This window comes from Mobula birostris, chromosome 8, assembly GCF_030028105.1.
Source record: "Mobula birostris isolate sMobBir1 chromosome 8, sMobBir1.hap1, whole genome shotgun sequence".
NCBI classification, from domain to species: Eukaryota; Metazoa; Chordata; class Chondrichthyes; order Myliobatiformes; family Myliobatidae; genus Mobula; species Mobula birostris.
In genome coordinates, this window is record NC_092377.1 from 23,271,236 (window position 1) to 23,294,468 (window position 23,233).

General features: G+C 39.8%; 2 protein-coding genes across 3 annotated transcripts in view; one reads left to right on the top strand and one right to left on the bottom strand.

Moving 5' to 3' along the window:
- Positions 1–23,233, top strand: part of adpgk2 (ADP-dependent glucokinase 2) — a 48,566-nt gene that overhangs the window by 19,765 nt on the left and 5,568 nt on the right. The window contains exons 2-5 of the mRNA XM_072264903.1: positions 8,651–8,810; positions 10,532–10,722; positions 12,183–12,279; positions 16,012–16,148. Of these exons, the coding sequence (XP_072121004.1) occupies positions 8,651–8,810; positions 10,532–10,722; positions 12,183–12,279; positions 16,012–16,148 (585 nt within the window). The remainder of the gene's footprint in view (positions 1–8,650; positions 8,811–10,531; positions 10,723–12,182; positions 12,280–16,011; positions 16,149–23,233) is intronic.
- mtr (5-methyltetrahydrofolate-homocysteine methyltransferase) overlaps positions 21,791–23,233 on the bottom strand; it is an 89,766-nt gene continuing 88,323 nt past the window's right edge. Inside the window, exon 34 of one of the 2 annotated variants that reach the window (XR_011886788.1) lies at positions 21,791–22,540. The gene's annotated coding sequence lies outside the window, so the exon portion shown is untranslated. Of the gene's footprint in view, positions 22,541–22,594; positions 22,993–23,233 lie in introns of those variants that run through there. The other variant, XR_011886789.1, reaches the window with a different exon arrangement.

A 23,233-nucleotide genomic window follows, 5' to 3' on the forward strand; every position in this document is an offset into this window, starting at 1 on the left:
ATTTCAATCTCCATAGTCGGGGGAATCTCCAGCATGTCCCGCAGCAGCTTGTCTACAAAGTCTATCATCGACAATCCCTCCGCTCCTTCGGGAACATTATAAATCCTGGTATTTTTCCGTCGTGATCTTCCCTCCTGGTCAAGCAATTTACTTTCCTGTTGATTTAATATTTTTATCGTCTTACATAGTATCTGTTCCACGTTTTGCACGCAATCTTCCACCTTCTCAATTCGAGTCTCTGCCACCGCTATTTTCTGATTGACATTGGCGAGCTCTGACTTTATATCATTTAGTTACTCTTTTATATCTTTTTGGACTTCCCTTATCTCTTCCAGAATCTTTATCATATTTGTCGCTTCGCCTGAACGAGGCCCAGCGTCAGCTTCGCCGCCACGTGCACGTGTAGGAGAGCCGCGCGCTGCACCTCTCTCTTCCATAGCCTCCGCAGTGATGCTTTTTTTATCTCCAATCTTTTTCCCCATTCTTGCCCCCCTTATCAATTCAGATATTTTCGAAAGGTATTTGATGGATTAACAGGGCAAAATATGTGTTTTTTTTCCAGAGGAGCTACTGATTTAAGCTGCCATTCTGAACGATGACGTCACCGGAACCATGAAGTCATATTTTAAGCTTGGTTGAAATTCAGAAACAGATTTATTATCACCGGCATGTGACATGAAATTTGTTAACTTAGCAGCAGCAGTTCAATGCAATACATAATCTAGCACAGAGAGAGAGAGAAAAAAATAATAAAAATAAAATAAAACATAATAAATAAATAAACAAGTAAATCAAAGTAGATTATTTTAAAAAATGTGCAAAAACAGAAATACTGCATATTTTTAAAAAAAAAGTGAGGTAGTGTCCAAAGCTTCAAAGTCCATTTAAGAATCGGATGGCAGAGGGGAAGAAGCTGTTCCTGAATGGCTGTGTGTGTGCCTTCAGGCTTCTGTATCTCCTACCTGATGGTAACAGAAAAGTGCATGCCCTGGGTGCTGGAGGTCTTTAATAATGGACGCTGCCTTTCTGAGACACCACTTCCTAAAGGTGTCCTGGGTACTTTGTAGGCTAGTACCCAAGATGGAGCTGACTAGATTTACAACCTTCTGCAGCTTCTTTCGGTCCTGTGCAGTAGCCCCTCCGTACCAGACAGCTATGCAGCCTGTCAAAATGCTCTCAGCGGTACAACTATCTAAGTTTTTGAGCGTATTTCAAATTCCTAATAAAGTATATCTGCTGTCTTCCCTTCTTTATGACTGCGTCAATATGTTGGGACCAGGTTAGCTCCTCAGTGATCTTGACACCCAGGAACTTGAAGCTGCTCACTCTCTCCACTTCTGATCCCTCTATGAGGATTGGTACGTGTTCCTTCATCCTACCCTTCCTGAAGTCCACAATCGGCTCTTTCATCTTACTGACATTGAGTGCCAGGTTTTTGCTCCGGCACCATTCCACTAGTTGGCATATCTCACTCCTGTATGCCCCCTCGTCACCACCTGAAATTCTACCAACAATGGTTGTATCGTCTGCAAATTTGTAGATGGTGTGTGAGCTATGCCTAGCCACACAGTTATGTGTATACAGAGAGTTGAGCAGTGGGCTAAGCACACACCTCTGAGGTGCGCCAGTGTTGATCGTCAGCGAGGTGGATATGTTATCACCAATTCGCACAGACTGTGGTCTTCCGGTTAGGAAGTCGAGGATCCAATTACAGAGGGAGGTACAGAGGCCCAGGTTCTGCAACTTGTCAATCAGGATTGTGGGAATGATGGTATTAAATGCTGAGCTATAGTCGATGAACAGCATCCTGACGCAGGTGTTTGTGTTGTCCAGGTGATCTAAAGCTGTGTGAAGAGCCATTGAGATTGTGTCTGCTGTTGACCTATTGTGACGATAGGCAAATTGCAGTGGGTCCAGGTCCTTGCTGAGGCAGGAGTTCGGTCTAATCATAACCAGCCTCTCAAAGCATTTCATCACTGTCGATGTGAGTGCTACCGAGCGATAGTCGTTAAGGCAGCCCACATTATTATTCTTTGGCACTGGTATAATTGTTGCCTTTTTAAAGCAAGTTGGAGCTTCTGCCCGTAGCAGTGAGAGGTTGAAAATGTCCTTGAATACTCCCGCTAGTTGACTGGCACAGGTATTCAGAGTCATACCAGGTACTCCATCGGGACCTTCTGCCTTGCAAGGGTTCACTGTCTTTAAAGACAGTCTAACATCGGCCTCTGAGACAGAGATCACAGGGTCATCAGGTGCAGCAGGGATCTTCACAGCTGTAGATGTGTCCTCCCTTTCGAAGTGTGCATAGAAGGTGTTGTGTTTATACCGATGAGGTGTCTGTTTATACGGATGTGTACTAAACTCTGTTTCTCTTTCCCTGTGCTGCCTGAATTGTGAACTATTTCCTATATTTTAGATCTACTGTATCTACTGTTATTTCTCAATCTCTTCAAACAACTAAGTAGGGTCGACGAATCATTCAATAACCTACTCAAATAAAATTCAAATAAAGTTGGTGTGTGTATATAACAGTTACTAATTTTCAGGCTATTTTCTCCTGTTTGATTTGCTGTATATCCATGATCTCTGGGTGTCCTTGTGTTCTGAAAAGCTTCAAGCAAACATGGTTGTGTTGGATGGGAGTACATCAAAAGCCCACCACAATCAGCACCTTTTGGACATTGTACAGCCCACCGATTGCTTTGAGTTGGTGGACTGGATGATATTCAGGGATTCATCTTTGGGTCTAAATGAATATGTCACAGTTGTCATAGACTTCATCGAGATCTGTGTGGATAAGTGTGTGCCTTTGAGAACATACTGGACATACCCAAACCAAAAGCCGTGGGTGAACTAGGAAATTGATAATCTGTTGAGGGCTTGATCTGTGGCGTTCAAACCAGTGATCCAGAACCATACAAGGAGTCCAGGCATGACCTAAGGAAGGCTGTTTTAAGAGTGACAAAACAATTCCAATTGAGGTTAGAGATGGAATGGGATGCACATCAGCTCTGCGGAGTTTGCAGGGCATTACTTCTTGCAAGACGAAACCTAACATCATGAATGACTGTAATGCTTTACTCCCAGATGAGCTTTTGTGCATGCTTTGAAAGGAAGAATAAAACTACCCTGTAAATCTGTCTCGGAGGCTGACATTAGAACACCTTTCATGAGAGTGAACCCTTGGTAGGCCAAGGGTAAAAAAGGGGTAGCCATGGGCACTCGCATGGGTCCCAGTGATGCCTGCCTGTTTGTTGGCTATGTGGAACAGTCTACGTTGCAAGCCTACACTGGTGACTGTCCCTACACTACATCAATGATGGCATTGGCGCTGCTTCCTGTGCCTGTGCTGAACTTGTTGATTTCATCCACTTTGCCTCCAACTTCCACCTGGCTCTCAAATTCACCTGGTCCATTTCTGACACTTCCCTTCCCTTTCTCAATCTCACTGTCTCAATCTCTAGAGACAGCTTATCATCTGATGTCTATTAAAAACCAATGAACTCTCTCAGCTACCTGGACTATACCTCATCCCACGCTGCTACTTGTGAAAATGCCATCCCCTTCTCTCAATTCCTCAGTCTCCACCACATTTCCTCTCAGGATGAGGCTTTTCTTTCTAGAACAACGGAGATGTCCTCCTTTTTCAAATAAAGTGGCTTCCCTTCCTCCACCATCAACTCTGTCCTCAACGGCATTTCTTCCATTTCGCACACATCTGCTCTTACCCCATCCTCCTGCTGTGCTACCAGGGATAGGGTTCCTCTTGTCCTCAGCTACCACCCCACCAGTCTCTGTGTCCAGCACATATTTCTCTGAAACTTCTGTCATCTCCAACTGGATCCCACCACCAAACGCATCTTTCCTTCCCCTCCCCCCTCACTACCATTTAGGGCCCCAAACAGTCCTTCCGGATGAGGTGACACTTCACCTGTAAGTCTGTTAGGGTCATATACTGTGTTCCGTGCTCCCGGTGTGGCCTCTTGTGTATCGGTGAGACCCGAAGTAGATTGGGAGACCATCTGCCAGAACAAGCGAGATCTCCCAGAGGCTACCCATTTTAATTCCACTTCCCATTCCCATTTTGTCCATCCATGATCTCCTCCACTGTTGGAATAAGGCCACATTTACGTTGGAGGAACAACACTTTGTGTTCCGTTTGGGTAGTCTCCAACCTGATGGCATGAACATCGATTTCTCAAACTTCCAGTAATGCCCCTCCCCTGCCATTACCCATCCCCTTGTCCCACTCTCATTTTATCTTCTTGCCTGCCCATCACCTCCCTCTGGTGCTCCTCCGCCCCCCCCCCTTTTTCTTTCTTCCATAGCCTTCTGTCTCTTTCACCAATCATCTTCCTAGCTCTTTGTTTCATCCCTCCCCCTCCAAGTTTCACCTATTGCTCTCTTCCCCCCCCCCCACCTTTCAACTCTACTCCCCAGTTTTTTCCCCCAGTCCTTCCAAAGGGTTTCAGCCCGAATGGTCGACTGTACGTTTTTCTATAGATGCTGCCTGGCCTGCTGAGTTCCTCCAGCATTTTGTGTGCATTGCCTTGGTGGGCCAAGTGGCCTACTGCTGCTCCTGTGTTCTTATGTCTTACGATCTTAATATTGATGGTTTATGTATCATAAAACTACTTGTATCATAAGATGAGCAGCATAATTTCTTGCTGTATACCAGTAATGCAGAAACTTTATCTGAGATGGCCATTTTTATGCATTTTGATAATCGTATTTAAGTTCCGTAACCACACATTAATGCCCAACTTGTCAAAGTTTAAAAAAAAATACAATCTTCAAATTAAAAGTCCAAAGGTCGAAGTACATTTATTATCAGAGTATGTATACATTATACAACCTTGAGATTCGCCTCCTAACAAGAGGTCACGAATCAAAGAAACCCAAAAGAGCCCATATTAAAAATAGACCATCAAACACCCAATATGCAGAGGGGAAAAAAAATCATCATGCCCATTTAATAAAAGGACTGTCGAGCACCCTATGGCGAGAAAAAGAAAGGTGCAAGCAATTAGCTTTCTGAACTGAAGTCCACAGGAGCGTTGTGTAGTTCAGCTGTGGGGCAGCAATCTGAACCTGTCTGTCCTTCGCCTCAGGCCCTGGCACGCTTATCTTAATAACAAAAATAAATGCTGCACATGAGAGTACAAGCTTTGGATATGTGTGTGTTTTTTTGTAAAATTAATTTTGGATAAATAAAGCTGTGGTAAAAAGGGGGGGGGAAATGGATTCGTGGTACAGAAAAAACAAACTATGAAACTTGGGAGACTAGTATTGTGTAAATTTTTAAAAAGGCAAATGATTTTTGTTAATTTACAGACTATTTAACTTGTTTCAACTTACTTATGTGTGTATTTAGTTGGGTATAACTTGACTAACTTCAAAAATGCTAATTGAGCAATGATAATTAATTTAAATTAATGCATCATTTAAATTTTGATCGTTTTTACATGAGGTGAATCCCAAAGTACCTGTATAACTAATTCAAACTGTAAATCTGCTTGTTTATTTTATTTTATTTCTGTTGAATTCTGGATGCACTGGCTGCCAAAATCAACAGTTCTTAACTTTATTAGGGTCAGCATTACCATAAATGGAGGAAAAAAAATAAAGCATACAAAATCAGGTCTTGATTATTTTTGTTAATTGTATTACCCCAAAATAAATAGGTTGGGGCTATTTATTTATAGTGATAATAAATAAATAGTGGTAATGGAATTTGAATAACTTGATCTATCTCACTTTAACCTCTAATACTTAAAGGAAGTGTTGGAGGTCAAAAAGGAAGCCTGCAATTAATTTTTGTTTTAAACTTGCTGTAGCTTGTAGTTTAGGATTATGGCAACTTTATATTAGATCTGTTTAGGTTCAGAAAATTTGTCATGCCAAAATTTTTGAATCATTATCCTGCATCTCACATTTCAGCATAAACTTTGCTGTCGTAGAATTTAAGTGGGAACAAAATAGTAAATAAATTAACACACAATTTATTTTAAACTCTCATTTCTTGACATGTGTAGATGACATTGTTTAGCATTTCAGAAAATGAAGATATAGTCTGTGTTCTCGGAGTGCAATCTCTCCACAATGCAAGAGTGGCCTGTACAGCCATACTTGTGTTTCCTCCAGAGTTATGGCATGGAGTTAGTATTTAGCAGTGATCCCGTAATGTTCACTGCCTCACTTGAAGTAAGCTTCCCATGAAAGGTCTCATAAAACAGCAAATTAAGCTTGTCCATGGTATCTAGCAACAATGATATTTGAGGAGATAGCTTTCTTATTGAAGAATTCTCAAGCATCAAACTTCAAATTCACAATCATATATTAGATTTCTGTTGATTCTATAATGTAAGCATGCAAATAACACGGGGTGGGGGAATATTCCAAGTTTCCACTTTGCCCTTTGAAATAATAGGCAGATCAGCATCACCTTGAACTGGAAAGGGAAACAGAATTAAGATCCTGGAGCTTCCTGAGTGATGATTAGTGCCTATAGTTGCTGTTTACATTCCCCATTTCCTTGAACATTTTTTGTTTTGGAGCTAAAAGGCTGATCATGCTGGCTTGGGCATGGTCCTGGAGACACTGTGGAAAGGCTTGAGTAATATAATAGAGGGATGTCCCACAACTCTTCCGGATACACTTGATTGTCACAAAACCACCTTGCCATTTGACATACCTCAAGTTTTCTCACTACTTCTAAATATTCACAACATTGGAAAATAATAAATATTTTTAAATACATTTATGGGATGTGGGTACTGCCAGCTAAGCCAGTATTTATTGCTCATCCCTCATTGCCCTTTTGAAGATAAATTATAAAATTATTTTGTCTGGTGATAATGCAATTGGATTGCAATCTTTTAAAAAAACAAAGAGTTTGATTTGGAGCAAAATTACCAATGCTGGACAGGACGCCCAAAACAAAAAATGCTCCAAACATTCTGCTAGACAAACGACGTTAGTGGAGAGAGAATAGTTGCCATTTTGGATCAGGGATCTGTCATCAGATTCAGAAAAGTGAGAAAGCAAGTATGTTAAGTTGGAGGGGGAAAGGAAGTTGTACATAGAACTTAACAGCACAGTAAAGGCTCTTCAGTCCACAATGTTGTGCTGACCTTTTAACCTATTTGAAGATCAATCTAATGCTTCCCTCCTATGCAGCCATCCATTTTCTATCATTCATGTGCCTATCTAAGTTTCTTAAATGCCCCCAATGTATCTGCCTCTACCACCACACATGGCAGAGCTTTCCATATGTTTACCACTCTTTGTGTGTGAAAAATCAAACTTGACATTACCCCCCCTCCCATAATAATTTCCTCCAATTATCATAAAATATCGATTGATAGTCCACTCAAACTATGCCTCTTATCCTCTTGTACACCTCTATCAAATCAGCTCTCATCCTCATTCTCCTCTCCAAAGAGAGAAGCCCTAGTTCTCTCAGCCTTTTCTCACGAGACATGCTTGGATGAAGATAAAATTTGTCAAGGTAACAACTACTTTAAAAACCCAGAGTTCAGGGATAAAAGACAAAGAAACAAATGATAACCTGTTCAACCTATATTGTATTTGCATGAGAGCCAATATCATGTAACTTGAGTGAGTGAGCTGCAGTACAAAGACATATGTATGCATATTCAAAAATTGACTTCCAAGTTCTCATTGATGCATTTGCTGAAATATCTAAGAAAATTGATATTATACTCAACAACTGCAAGACAAAGGTCCTCCAACAGTCTGCCCTGGTTGTACAATTTGACAATAAAGGCCCTAGCAAGATTCTGTAAGCTGTGGATCATTTTGCATATGTCAGGAGCTACTTTGTAGTGAAGGCAAATATTGGTGATGAAATTCACCATTTCTCATTGTAATAGCACAGCCTTTGGCCATCGAAATAACCGATGTTTGGAGATCGAGGTATCTGAATGTGACACGAAAATAATGGTTAACTGGAGTGATTCCCATCTCCATGTACATTTCTGAGGTGTTGATGCTGAGAAGATGAGAATAGTTCATAGAAAGCAATATGGTACTTTTCCTCTTGTTTTCCAACTGTTAGCTTTTTTTCACTCAGCATAAAGCTATTCTGGTTTTTCTTACATTTCTGCTGCTTTCAATGTTGAAGGAGTATCCCGACTGTTTACTCCTAGGCCGCTCATCTTAGATTAATATTTCTGACTATGTCCCCTTCAAAATTATGACTTCATTGAATGTTTCACGGTTCCTCTGTTAAACACAGTCATTACTTTTGTTACAAATCTAACACGCTATCTTGCACAATCAGCATTTTATGAAAATTGGGATATTGTCATATGACTTGGATTTTACATGATTTGCATCTGAACAAAAGGTTGTTGATTCACAAACAAAATTCCTAGTTGACATACCTCTGTAGTCTATTATGTAGAAGTGACAGTGTTGCACTGACATCTTTCAGGTGAGATAATAAACTGTGAGTCTCTCCTCTCTTGAGCTTTTGTGTCCCAAGGAACTGTTTCAGAAATGAGTTTGAGATATTCCTAACTATCTGAGCATTTTTATCTGTTTGATATGACATAGGCATCCAGAACTGAACTGCTACATTGCTAAATTTTAATAATTACCTCTTTTTGATTTGGTCTTCCTGTAGGTTTTGGAGGTTGTCTTGACATTGTTGCAGATGGAATTGCTCTCTTAAAAAAAGCTGGCATCAAACCAAGCAAGAATCCAGTGCACCATAATTACATCATATCAGAAGAACAGTTGGCAGAAAGCTTTGCATACTTCTTTCCTGCTGGAGCTGCATCCGAGTAAGGCAATGGCATGAATGAGATGTACCAAATTGGATGTGTATTGTAGCAAAAATACATCTTCATTCTTTGACAGTGAAAGGCTTAGTGGAGTTGAAGAACAGAGTAACATAATTTCAAAGATCACAATAATGGGTTCATTTGAAAGAGCAAGTATGAGTTTTATTTGAACCATAGTGGTTAAATATAAAAAGAAATCATACTTTTAAATTGAGCTTTCCTCTTGGGATTGCGATTGCCAGTAATTTCTTAGAAGCTGTCCAAGATGACCACACCGTTAATTATGAGTGTTGTATTTGGCAGTTCTACACTTGGCATGCAGACTTGGGCTCTTAATTGTTGAGTTACTGAGCCCAAATAATATTAACACAGGATTACTGTAGTTGCAGTAAAATAGAATATTCATCAAACAGTAAGAAAAGGCCATCTGATTCTTTCTAGAGCAGACATATAGAATATTAATTATAATATAAAAATAAGCTTTTTGCCCAATCGGTTCCCTCCCAGGAACCAGCAAACTGTCTCCTCTTTATTGCCCCCCCCACTCCCCCTGTGATTCATTTTGTTCACATAACCTACGTGGAGGGATAATTTACAGTAATCAATTAACTAACCTTGATGTCTTTAGATATGAGAGGAAACCATAGAACCTAGAGTGAACACTGACAACATGCTGGAGGAACTCAGAAGGTCGGGCAGCATCCATGGAAACGTTGACTCATCGTTTCCACGGATGCTGCCCGACCTGCTGAGTTCCTCCAGTGTGTTGTGAGTGTTGCTTTGACCCCAACATCTGCAGATTATTTTGTGTTTACGAACCTAGAGTGGAGATAGAAATTCTGCACAGAAAGAGGTTAGGATTAAATCTGTGCCCGCAAAGCTTTGAGGAGCAGCACTAGCTGCTCTACTGCATGTAGTCAATTTAGCTGTTTACTATTAAAGGATATGCTGTACTTTTTATTTGGAACTGATTTTTGTGAACTTTTACTTGTGTTGTACCACAGGTAGATACACAAACCATGGCATTCTTTTCTCCACTCTTAAGTTTTTCCACTCCTTTTGTACCATTATACACTTAGATTCTAGCTCAAATCTATATTGCCTAGCAATTGAACTTGAATCTTTCCTGGTTATATATGGAATATCTTTATACCAAGAGATGCATTTTCCTAATATAACATGGTATTTTATAGTTTAAGTTATTGGATTTTTTAAAAAAATATATAACAAATACTCTGCATTCCAAATTAGTGGTCCTGAAAAATATTCATTGTATCTTTTCTTTAGAGACTCAATGTTTGAGAGGGCCACTTTCTGACAGTACAGCAGTGCAGGGAAAGAGTTCCATAGGCTTGCTGAAATTGAGATGTATCAGATTTGTATTACAAAAAAGGATAGATTAAGGAAGAAAGAAGAGCCAATTGAAATATATAAAATTACAATATTTTTATAATGGGAACAAAATTTGGTTAGTTTCAAGATTAGAATGTAATTTAACTTAACAGAAACAGCATGGAAGAAGAATTTTTATTCGCTTATAATACAGGAGGGGATAAATACGCGAAAGAACAAAATTTAAGGTATGGGAATAGGCTTGGAAGCATAATATTTGGCTAGCAAATTGGAGAAGCACAAATCCATAGGCTGAATTGTAGTTTTGTGGCCAGTTAAAATACTGAAATCTTTTCAAAATAATTGTTAATGACAGTTGTTATTTTCAGGCGCTTTATTTCCAATGTTACACTGTTTCGTAAACTGGTAAAAGCCACCCAAGGACTCCCTCGAGTACGATGGTCGTTAGGTGGAAATGCACCAGTCATGGCAAACCGTCTTGCAAAAGAAGGCTGTGAAGTGCTTATGGGGAGTCGTCTAACACCTGACCTTATTGCACTTCTTGAAGAGCACATAACTGGTTTGTGCCAATAAATTCATATTTGGGTTGTTCATTTACATAATGTAAAGAAAGCTATTTTATATCAAGAAGTTGAACCTATATTAACAACTATATCAACAACTTGCACCTTCACTTAACATATGTTCCAAATTACTTCTAATTTGTGTTCAAGAAAAATGTCATGACAAAGGGGTTGAGTAATTAGATGGACAATAGAAAGCTTGATTGACAGGATTTGTTTTGAAACTCTTTAGGATAGCCATAATTAAAGATGATTGGATAAATTTCCAAAGATAGGACCAAGACATTAACATTTTGCTCATTAGTGTGGTTTAGCAGGAGTTGTAGGAATATTTTAGAAGGGGCTGTAAGGTTGTAGAGAAAAAGCCCGTGCATGTGAACTACATTTTTAAGTTAAATGGAACATCGGTAGGGATCTGCAGTGAAAAGAGGAATGAGCACTTTTATTGTGGGTCAAAGGTTGAGCTATAGTGTTTTAGATGAGTAAAAATCTGGAACGAAGGATGGGAGGTCAAGTGGGAAGACATATAAATAGTTCATTTTGGAAGTAAGGACACGTTGGTATTGAGCATTTATTTTACTGATCAAAGCTTCTCTTCAGGATATTATATGTGTAGATGTTTTAAATTTATACTGTATCAATCAACAAACTTGGGAATTAGTTGTGAACCCTCAAAGCTTTAATTTATGATAACCTAATAAATACTTTAAAACATCTTTGGATAGCTTCAATTTAAAATACCCATCTTCCTTCGAGATTCTGTACTGCCTGACATTTTCTATTTGGATAATAGAACAACCATAGTGGCTGCACACTTGTTTTTACTATAAACAAAATGGCCTAATTTTCATTTTCTGATCTAACCTGCTTTAGGAGGAAGAGGGAATGAGGCATTTTTAGATGCTGAATTTTTAACAGGATATGACTTTGTTTTTCCTATTTATTAGCTTTCCTTGCAGTCTGTACCATTATTATGTTGAGGAGTACTGTCACGGTGATTGTGATGGTTTTGCACCATTAAATTTAAGATGCTAATAAGTAGTTGGTGGTTTTTGCTCATTTATCCTTCCTTTTATTTACTCATATTTAATTTGGTGTTTTGTATGATAAATCAATCCCATAATCCCTCCCAATTCTTATCGTGTGCAGTATGTGGGAACTCAGATGGAAAAGGTTAATTTAGTTTTGTAGACACTTCAAGCCTGTAGTTTTAATAAATAATTCGAGTATTTTGCTGTTAATCAAACTGATCTTGCAAAGATTGGAAACCGGAGTTAAGATCATTTGTAATGCTCGCAGCTATCCTTGTAAGTGACAGTGTATAGTTAAACTACTGATAAGGATGAAACTGCAAAACCATGGGTATAACAAGCACCAGTCCTATATTAATGTTCTAGATTTCTTTAAACAACATTTTCTATACCACATTTCAATTGTTTTTTTTTAACCCTTCTAGTTACAAGCAAGCCAGTAGATGAAACTGACATTCATCTCATCCTGGAATATTCAACTGGTTCCAAATGGGGAAAGTTAGTGTCAAGAAGAGCAAACAGGTTTGTGGCACAATGAACAGTCAATTGATATAGGACAATTGTTTTAGGTATAGTAAAATATTGTTGAGTAGAGTAAGTACTGGAAATCCATATGTCATTTATAACCTTTTTCTTGTAGAGAATATAATATATAAAAAAATATAGATATAAGAAAATTTTAGTTTTCATTTTAAGTCCTTGCCTTTGATTTATGCAAAATTTCTTTGATTTAATACTTCTGAAGATTATTGCTTTCAGTTTTCTTTTGGGATCTACAGTTCTGTGCAAGTCTTAGGCACATATATATAGCTAGGGTGTCTAAAACTTTTGCACAGTACTGTCTTTGTCAGCATGGAGTGGAGAGTGAGTTTGTAAATCTGGCAGGAACAAAGGATGGCAAGGGTGGAGTGCCGCGGGGTGTTGTGGCAGAGAAGTACCGGGGTGGGGGTGGCGTGGTGCAGACACATCCAGCCCTGAGATGCCAGGCAAGTTCATTTGATTGCAAATAATTGGTTTATTGATCATTACAGAATGCCTCTCTGGTGCTTACCGCACCCTCCCCTCTCCCTTCCTCTTTTCCCAACCATGATTTCCCTCTCCCTGCCCTCTCCCCACTCTCAGTCCACAATAGAGACCCATATCAGAATCAGGTTTATCATCACTCACATATGTCATGACTTTTTTTTTGCAGCAGTATGGAGCAATACATAAATTACTACAGTACTGTGCAAAAGTCTAAGCTACCATTGCTATGTATATGCAGCTAAGACCTTTGTCCAGTATTGTAACTGTTGCTGGCCACACCAGCATGTATTATCTAATTATCCTAGAGAAGGTGGCGACCCACTATGAATTGTTGCTGTCCTTCTGGTGAAGGACTCCTTAAGGGATGTTGGGCAGATGGTATCATAAAGAATGATTGGCAGTATATTTCGAAGTCAGGATGATACACGACTGTATTTACTGCTGGTCCTTCTTGATGGAGATTGGTTAAATGTGGTTTATGTTATCTATGTGCACCACAGTTAACAGCCTTGTAGTCCTACATAGGAGATGAGTCCAAAAGATAAATGTCCATGAGATCCAGGGCAGTTCATCAAATTGGATTTGAAATTGATTTGGTGAGAGGATGTCAATTTATAGTTGCTTTTGTGATTAGAAGTCTGCAACCATTGGTGTATACCATAGGAATGCTTGCTCTTTGGTATTTACATTAATGATCTGGATATGAATGTAGGAGTATATTGGCAAGTGATATGAAAATTGACAGAGGTGTTGATGACGGGGAAGGTTGTCTTTGGCTAGAGAATTGTATTGATTAGTTGGTATGATGGGCAGAGAATTAGCAGATGAAATTTCAACCTGCAAAAAAGTGGGGCAATGAATTTTATGAGTACCTATTAGGCTATGAAATGCATACTGAATGGTAGAGTCTAGGAAGGCCTGAGAAGCAGAGATGGAACAAAATGTGTTTCTCCTGGTAAGTGTATAAATCTGAAATGTGTTGCTTGAGGTTTAAGAAGTACTTAAAATGGCATTTCATATGCTCACTTTCGGTAAGCTTTCCCTCTGCATAGTTCATCCTTAACAGTCAACATATTCAGCAGATCATGCTCTGTCACCTTCAGAGTGAAGCCCTCAGAATAATCTTCCACCTCTCACCCGACCCCTTTCAGCATTCTGAAAGGATCATTCTCTCTCTGCTTCCCTGGATCATTTTCTATCTCTGACAATACTTGCTCCTTCCTCACAGCACCTTATCTAGCAAATGCAGAAGGTACCTACCTTTTTAACTCTTTTCATTATCAGGGACCCAATAGATCAAGGCTGATTCACTTGTACTATTTTCAATTTAGTGTCTTTGGGCGAAAAAACACATAGGAGGGAGGTTGAAAATCTGGCTGAGTGGTGCCACAACAACCTTCCACTCAATGTTAGAAAGACCAAGGGGCTGATTATTGACTTCAGGAGGAGGAACTGGAGACCCATAAGCAAATCCTCATGAGAGGTGGAGAAGGTCAGCAACTTTAAATTCCTGGTGTTATCATTTCAGAGGACCTGTCCTGAGCTCCCCATGGAAGTGCAATCATGAAGAAGGCAAAACAGTGCTTCTACATCTTGAGATGGTTGCAAAGATTCGGCATGATATCTAAAACTTTGACAAATTTCTATACACGTGGTGGAGAGTGTATTGAGTGGATTGCATCACAACCTGGTATGAAAACCTTGAACAGAAAATCCTACAAAAAGTAGTTATTATGGCCCAGTCCATCGTGAATAAAACCCTCCACACCATTGAGCACATTAGCACATTTACACAGGGCACTGTCGCAGGAAAGCAGTATCCCACATTAAAGACCCTCACCATGCTGGCCATGCTCTCTTCTTGCTGCTGCCATCAGGAAGAAGGTACAGGAGGCTCAGGACCCACACCACCAGGTTCAGGAATGGTTCTTGCCCCTCAACCATCAGGCTCTTGAACCGATGGGGATAACTTGACTCACCCCATCACTTAACTGTTCCCACAACTTATGGACTCACTTTCAAGGACTCTTTATCTCATGTTTTTGATATTTGTTGCTTACTTATTAATAAGCAATTATTAATTCACAGCTTCTGTGGGTCAAAGGTGACCTGGGACTCAGGATGGCTGGTGTTTACAGGATTCACTGTGACTGCAGAGCAGCATATATCAGCCAGATGACGCACGGTAGAAACTCACATCAACAAGCAGAGGAGGTGTATCTGTTTGGGTTACCCAGAGAAATTGGTGGTAGAGAACATTGCATTTACAATAGCCGTAGGAGTGACTTCGACGGCACAAAACTTGTGCTGCGCCAAAGGCTTTTGGGACCAGCTGGTGAAAGAAGCCATTGAAATAAAACTAGAGGAAAAGAATTTTAACAAAGATGAAAGCCTCGCTCAAATGAAGAACTGGAATTCAATTGTAAACAAGGTGGGCCAGTGGAAACCTGATTTGATGAGGACTAACCAATCAGGAGGGACAGATGATGGGAGAACGTATAAATACCACCAGACTAGACATGCCCAGGCATTATTCCTAATGAAGGTGGCTGAGTTTGTCATCAAAACGTTGGTTAAAATCGATACCTTTACCCGCCTGGAAGCTTGAGAAGGGTTTATTTGCAATTATTCTTTATTACTTCTATTTTCTTTTGTATTTGTAGTTTGTTGTCTTTTGAACATTAGTTGCTTGCCCACCTTGTTGGGTGTGGTCTCTCATTGATTCTATTCAGTTTCTTGCATTATCTGAGTATGCCCAGAAGGAAGTGAATAGCAGTGTTGTATGTGGAGACATGCACGTACTTTGATTCGAAGGCTTTGTTTTGTGCTCATGAATTCTCCCCTGCAATGGGGAGACTAAATCTTTATCACACAGTTCAAATCCCGGAATTCCCAATCAACAGCATTGTTGCAGGAAGGACTGCAGCAGTTGAAGGTGGCTGGCCATCATCTTTCCAAGGGCAGGTAGGATAGGTGATAAATGCTGACCTTGCTAATGGACACAACATTCTGAAAACTGAGTTGCCAATGGAGCAATGAAGGAGTTTTTGCGGGGAGCAGTTCTGAATTTGCACATAGATCAAGTAATGTCTACTCTCATATACAGTGACTGCATGTGTTTCTGCAGTTCCACATTTTCTTTCCATGCAAATTTGATTCTTAGTATTTTAATTTTGTGAAATATGGTGAAGTTGGCAGCTTTAATGCTAAAACTCCTTGTTTCCATAGGTTCATAGTCCACAGCGACACATCCAATCCTGTTTTGGAATCACTGGAGGACTTTCAGGCTGAACTTAAACAGTTCAATCCATCTCTTCTAATAGTTAGTGGACTTCAAATGATGGATAACTTTCCATTTAAACCAGGTGAGTGTAAAACAGCTCCAATCTGTTAACTAAATTTGCTGATGCCACAACACTGATTGGCCTAATCTCAAATAATAATGAGGCAGCCTACCCTAACACAGTGGTGTCAAAAAGCAACTTCTTCCCTCAATGTCCCAAAAACAAAGGAGTTAGTTGTTGTCTACAGGAGGAATGGAAACGGGCTATCCCCTATTGACATCAATGGATCTGGGGTTGAGAGGGTGAACAGCTTTAAGTTCCTCGGCATAAACATCATCGAGGAGCTCACGTGGTCTGTACATACTGGGTGTGTGGTGAAAAGGGCACAACAGCATCTCTTTCACCTCAGATGGTTGAAGAAGTTTGGTATGGGCCCCCAAATCCTAACAACTTTCTATAAGGGCACAATTGACAGCATCACTGCCTGGTGTGGGAACTGTACTTCCCTCAATCGCAGGACTCTGCAGAGGGTGGTGCGGACAGCCCAGAGCATATGTAGATGTGAACTTCCCACTGTACAGGACATTTACAGAGACAGATGTGTGAAAAGGGCCCGAAGGATCATTGGGGGCCCGAGTCACCCCAACCACAAACTGTTCCAGCTGCTACCATCTGGGAAACGATACTGCAGCATAAAAGTCAGGATCAACATGCTCCGGGACAGCTTCTTCCACCAGGCCATCGGGCTGCTTAACTCATGCTGACACAATTGTATTTCTGTGTTATATTGACTATCCTATTGTACATGCTATTTATTATAAATTGCACATTTAGACGGAGACATAACGTAAAGATTTTTACTCATGTATGTGAAGGATGTAAGTAATAAAGTCAATTCAATTCAAATACATTTCCATATGGGCTGTTGTTTCAATAGTACCATGACTAATTGTTCTGAGCTTATCAGGAGGCATATCTTATAAAGTTTGTCATGACTTTGACTCAATAAAAATTTAGATTACTGCTTTTTATTTTTAATATCCCAATCAAATTCACTGGGTACAGTATTTTTTAGCACTTTGGTATGGTTTTAAAATACTTTACGTTCATAATTCCATTTATAGACAGTCATTAAATACCTGACATTTTGTTTCAGGGCTTATTGCAAAATTTCCCTCATCTATTCTACATGTGAATCCCATTCCGAGTTTATTTTTAAGATTGTTTTAATTTCTTGAGAACAATATAGTTGCATTGTAATATTATTTTCTCCCAGATCAGTACTGTACTGACTTACAGAGATCGAGGGGAAATAGTCTAGTTTTTTTCCTTTTGGTATCAGTATTACTGTTACCCAAAGTTTTAATTTAGCAAATGTATTGGGGAAAATGTGCTCCATTTGCCAGCACTTGTCTATTTATTGGTGAATGGTAGGTTGATAGCATTATGGTTTATTTATCTCTTCACTGTAGGGTTTGTTTACCTGCATAAATGTTCTTTATGCCATTAACAGAAAAATCACTTAAATTTTGAACTTGTTTTGCCTGCTTGTTTGTACAGAGGAGGGGGGATATGATTCAGAAACCCGCTAGTCCCAATTAAAATTATACTAAATCATAAAATGATAGGATTGCATTGAAGCTATTGTAAATTATAGTCCAGTGTAATGACATTTGTTGTTCAAGAACCTGTTTTCAGTGACTTTGTTCTTCACAAATTTCTTGCATCTACCACATTAGTTATTTTCATGATTTGGTGTATATATTGGCTTTGAAATCAGACTTATTATAGTAAGGAGCTAACAATGAAATCTCTGAGGTGAGGGTTGTAGCACAGATATTGGAGTTAGATGCTTGATGTCTTGGAAACCAGTCAATAGGTCACAGTATTTTGCACTTCTTAGTTTTTTTTCCCCCTCTGCAGTCTGTGGACTCTTCGTCCCAAAATACTGCTGGTGTAAGGTTATATAGGATTACTGGAAGATGTGCAGTATTGGTTTGGTACCCGCAGTTGTCTTCCATGTTTCTTGCAATAGAAAAGCAACTTTACTGTCCTATTTTTCACTACCATCAGGTCCATCTATGCTTTCGTCTTCAATTGTGAGTTTGTATGTAATCAGAGTTCTATGGTTGGAATAAATGCTTTCACAAGGAGGAAAGCTTTCTCCAGTAGCAATAATGCAGCATGTGAAAGCCATCTGTACTCTACTGAAACTGAAAAGAAAAATTGCAAAAAATGTTTACTCTGCTTGGCAGTTTGGTCATTTTTCACAAAGGCAATATCAATGAGATCATCAAAATTACATGAAGTTAGAATTGGAGGAGCAGTTTTATGTTGCTGAGAAGATAGGGTTGAGAATATCTGTAATAGGATAGAGACAAAGGTTACATTGAAAGCTGATGGTGAGTGACTTAAGGTTGCTGAATACAAAAAATCTGTTTGGTGAGGATGAAAAAAGAACAAGGAGGGAGATCTTAAAATTGTAAGATGCAGAACATGACTGTTGCTGGAATTCTGAAATAAATGTTGCCAAATACTCAGCAGATCAGGTAGCATCTGTGGAGAGATGAAAATTTGATTAAGTGGAAGTTTCATCATAATTGCCCTGGGCAGGTTATTTGATATTGAGCAATGAGGCTTGTAACATGCTGAGTCAGAAGTTCAGATATTGTTCTTTGCAATTATGTTGGGCCTCATTGGAGGCCGAGATCAGACTTGTGATGACAATGGAACGTTAATGTGAGTGGTGACTTGAATTTCTTGCTCATGTTCACAGGCTGAAGGCAGGATTCCTTAGGTGTGTGACTGGGGTTGGGTTGTGGGGGTGGAACTTACTACTTAAGGATAGTAGAGGTTGCAGGTTTTGTGATGTCTTGGTGATTTGCTCTGTCTCATGGATGACAGCACAGGACAGTTTTATGTGGGATGGTGTAACTTCAATGGTCCTGAGCTGCTTAAGTGTTGGATTTACACTCTTCCAGAGAGGTGAATTCCAATGATTCTTGGTTTGTGCCTTGTGGATAGTGGAGGGACATTTGAGGCAAAGTTTCAGACGTTGTTGTGAACATTGGAGAGGTGATGGTGAAGGACTCCACTAGAAATAAAGGGAAGGTGCTTATTCTCTATGTCCATCTGTTGCCCTGTGTTTGTCCGTTTCTGTTCCCTCTTCCTCTTTTGAAGCTGTGTGGTGTGAATGTTATTAGCCTATACCCAGCATACCGTCCATGTCTCACTACTGCTTTTCTGGAGTTGTTAAGTTTCTCTCTCTGCCAGCAATTCTGATGAAGTTTTGTGTTGCCGGGCCTGCTGATACGTTTGTGTACTTGAGCGGGTATAATACAAAATATTGGTTTGAAGTCATGAACTGAGGATATTGCCTCCCAGCCACTTCCACCTTCTTCTCTCCACCCCCACACCAAATGCTCCTTACATACTCCATCCTTGTGACTTCACCTGCATTAATTTGCACTGAAATATTTTCATCTGTATCATTTGAGTACCCTAGCTAACAGTGATACGCCTCCACAGACACAGGTTCAATACCAACCCTGGGTGTTGTCTATGTGGAGTTTATACTCTTTGTGGCTGTGCTGGTATCTACTAGGTTCTCAGGTTTCCATCTGTTAGTAATTTGACAGGCTAAGTGGCAAAAGAATGAAAGGGATATTTGCAGGAAAGTGAGGAAACAAAATGGGATCAGGCTGACAGTGGGAGCATGCACCTAAATGCAGTAAATGGGCATAAGCAAAGCATAACACTCTTTACCTTTAATTGCTGCTCAGCCTTTTACCACTGCCCACACCCCTTTTAACTGACTCCCCATTTCCCTGAAGCCTTTCTGTTTACTGCCACTGGCACAAGAGATTCTGCTGGACATCCTGCAAGACGTAAAATGCTGGAGGAACTTGGCAAGGAAAGCAGCAACTAAAGAAGAGAATAAACAGTTGATGTTTTGGGTTGAGACCTTTCAGCAACTGGAATTGAAAGGGACAGAAGCCAGAATAAGAAGGTGGGAAGACAGGAAGGAGTGCAAGCTGACAGGAGGTAGGTGAGGGGGGAGCGAGATGTGATGAAGTAAGGAGCTGGGCAGGGATAGGTGGAAGAAAGGGAAGGAGGAGAACCAGAGGGAGGTGTTAAGGGAAGGGGTGAGATGGTAATCAGAATGGGGAATTGAAAAAGAGGGGAAGGAGCAGAAATTACCGTAAGAAAAAATATTTTTGCCATCAGGCTGGAGGCTACCAGACAGAATATGAGGTGTTGCTCCTCAAACCTGAGTTTGGCCTCATCGTGGCAGTGAAGGAGGCCATGGACCGACATGTCGGAATGGGAAATTAAATTAAAATGGGTGGCTGCTGGGAGATCCTGGCTGTTGCAGTAGAGAAAACAAAGGTGCTAGATGAACTTGCCCCCCAATCAGTTCTCACTGATATAGAGGAGGTCATTCCAGGAGCACAGGATACAATAGTTGTCCCCAATTTAAGTTCTCCTCAGCTGCAAGGGCTGTTTAGGGCTCTGCGAGGGATAAGGGGACAAAGGAATCACAGAATCTCTTGAGAGTCCCAGAGGAGTCACCTGCCAACTTGTACTCCTTACCCTTATTCTGGCTTCTGCCCCTTTCCTTTCTTGTCCTGATTAAGGGTCTCAGAAACATCAACTGTTTATTCCCCTCCAGAGATGCTGCCTGACTAGCTAAGTTCCTCCAGTATTTTGTGTTGTTCATCTTTATGCTATTACCCTTTAGACATCTGTTCCACCTTTGACCAGAAGTTTGAGGGTATTTTGGTTCTAAAATGGGTTGGTATGACCACTCTGTGGTGGATAGCTTTCAGGCAGTACGGTGCAGAGGCCCACACGCAGAATATCCCCAAGAGGACTTGGCAGAACATCCAAGTGGAGAGCATCATCAAAGATATTTTAAAGTATTAAAATTTGATTCAAACATTGAAAGAGTTTGAAAATTTAAACCATCAACAGCAAAATAATTTAGATGTTACTTGTTTTCCTGTAGTTTCTGTTCAAATCAGTTTTTTCAGCTTCTGTGAAAGATTTGACATTAGGTTTAAATGATAATTCAACCTGGAGGCAAGCAATAAGCTACTACTGTAGGGCTGTTATGAGGATTAATCTATGTGGGGAAATGTTTTTGTTAGATCTGTTTTCTTGGGGTGGGTTAATATTTGCCAGTGAGTTGCTTTTTTAAGAGATGAATGGAATTCTTCGGATTACACTCTTTTTACTCTTAAATTTAATAGTTGGGTGGTCTTCTTGAAAATGATCTTTCGTGCTGAACTTAGTATTTTCAAAGATGTATATTTTTATCGTGGGCTGTGATATATCTGTGAATGATGTTGGTTTTTGGCCACATTTATTATAAAATGACTTGCTGGTGAAACATTAAAGGGGAATGGCTCTTTTAAAGTTGGTCAATTCAAAATTGACTGTATTTGAGAAATTAGTTTATTAAAACAAGTCATCTGAAATCTTGTTTGAAAAGACATTTTTAACACTTTTTTCTTTGAGGATTATTTTAAATTCTGTTTGGTTAGGGAGTCATGTACAAACGTTTGTACAATGGTGCTAGAAAATTTGTGAACCCTGTAGAATTTTCTCTATTTCTACATAAATATGATCTAAAATGTGATCAGATCTTCACACAAGTTCTAAAACTATGAGAGAACCCAATTAAATAAATAACACAAAAAATTATACTTGTTCATTTATTTTTTTGAGAAAATTGATCCAATATTACTTTATTTGTTGGAAAGAGTATATGAACCTTTGCTTTCAGTAATTGATGTGATGGGTAACCGTCGCTCGGTCCTGCATGTTGGCTTGAAGGAATTTTAGGCCATTCACTCCTTACAAAACTAAAACTGCTTCAACTCTGGTATGTTGGTGGGCTTCCTTACATGAACTGCTTGCTCAGGTACTCGCACAACATTTCTGTAGGAGGTCAGGACTTTGACTTGGCCATTACAAAACAGGAATTTTTTTTCTTTTTATACCATTCTGTTGATTTACTCTTGACTTTGGGATTGTTGTCTTGTTGGATCATCCAATTTCTATTAAGCTTCTGGTGACTGACTGCTGCCCTGATATTCTCCTGTAAAATGTCTTAATACAATTTTGAATTCATTGTACCCTCAACAATTGCAAGGTGTCCAGGACCTAAGGCAGCAAAGCAGCCCCAAACCATGATGCGAAGTTGGGATGAGGTTTTGGTGTTGGTCTGCAGTGCCCTTTTACCTCCAAGCATAGCATTATGCATTCTGTCCACAGAACATTATCCCAGAAGTGGTCTTTTGCAAACTTGAGGCATGTAGCAATGTGTTTTTTTTGGAGAACGGTGGTTTCCTTCGTGGTGTCCTTCCACAAACAGCATTCTTGTTCAGTGTTTTTCTTATAGTGGACCAAACAATTGATACTAAAGAGTACAATCATCAAGCGATATTTGATTCTGCGCTTCATGTTCCCTGGAGTACAAATCAATAGTAAATATTAAAGATTTAGATTATAAATCATAAATAGAAAAGGGAAAGTAAGGTAGTGCAAAAAAAAAACTGAGCGGTAGGTCCGGATATTTGGAGGGTACAGCCCAGATCCGGGTCAGGATCTGTTCAGCAGTCTTATCACAGTTGGAAAGAAGCTGTTCCCAAATCTGGCCGTACGAGTCTTCAAGCTCCTGAGCCTTCTCCTGGAGGGAAGAAGGACGAAAAGTGTGTTGGCTGGGTGGGTTGTGTCCTTGATTATCCTGGCAGCACTGCTCTGACAGCATGCGGTGTAAAGTGAGTCCAAGGACAGAAGATTGGTTTGTGTGATGTACTGTGCTGTGTTCACAATGTTCTGCAGCTTCTTTTGGTCTTGGACAGGACAACTTCCATACCAGGTTGTGATGCACTCTACAAGAATGCTTTCTCTGGTGCATCTATAAAAATTAGTGAGGGTTTAGCATTTTCTAGATATTTCTGCAGATCTTTTGCTCTGAAAAAGTACAATGTTTTCTGTTATTTATTTAATCCGGTTCTCTTTATCTAGTTTTAGGATTTGCGTGAAGATCTGAGTGCATTTTAGGTCAGACTTGGACAGAAATAGAGAAAATTCTACAGGGTTCAAACTTTCTAGCACCACTGCATGTTATCCTTCCCCTGAACTCATTATTGTGGCTA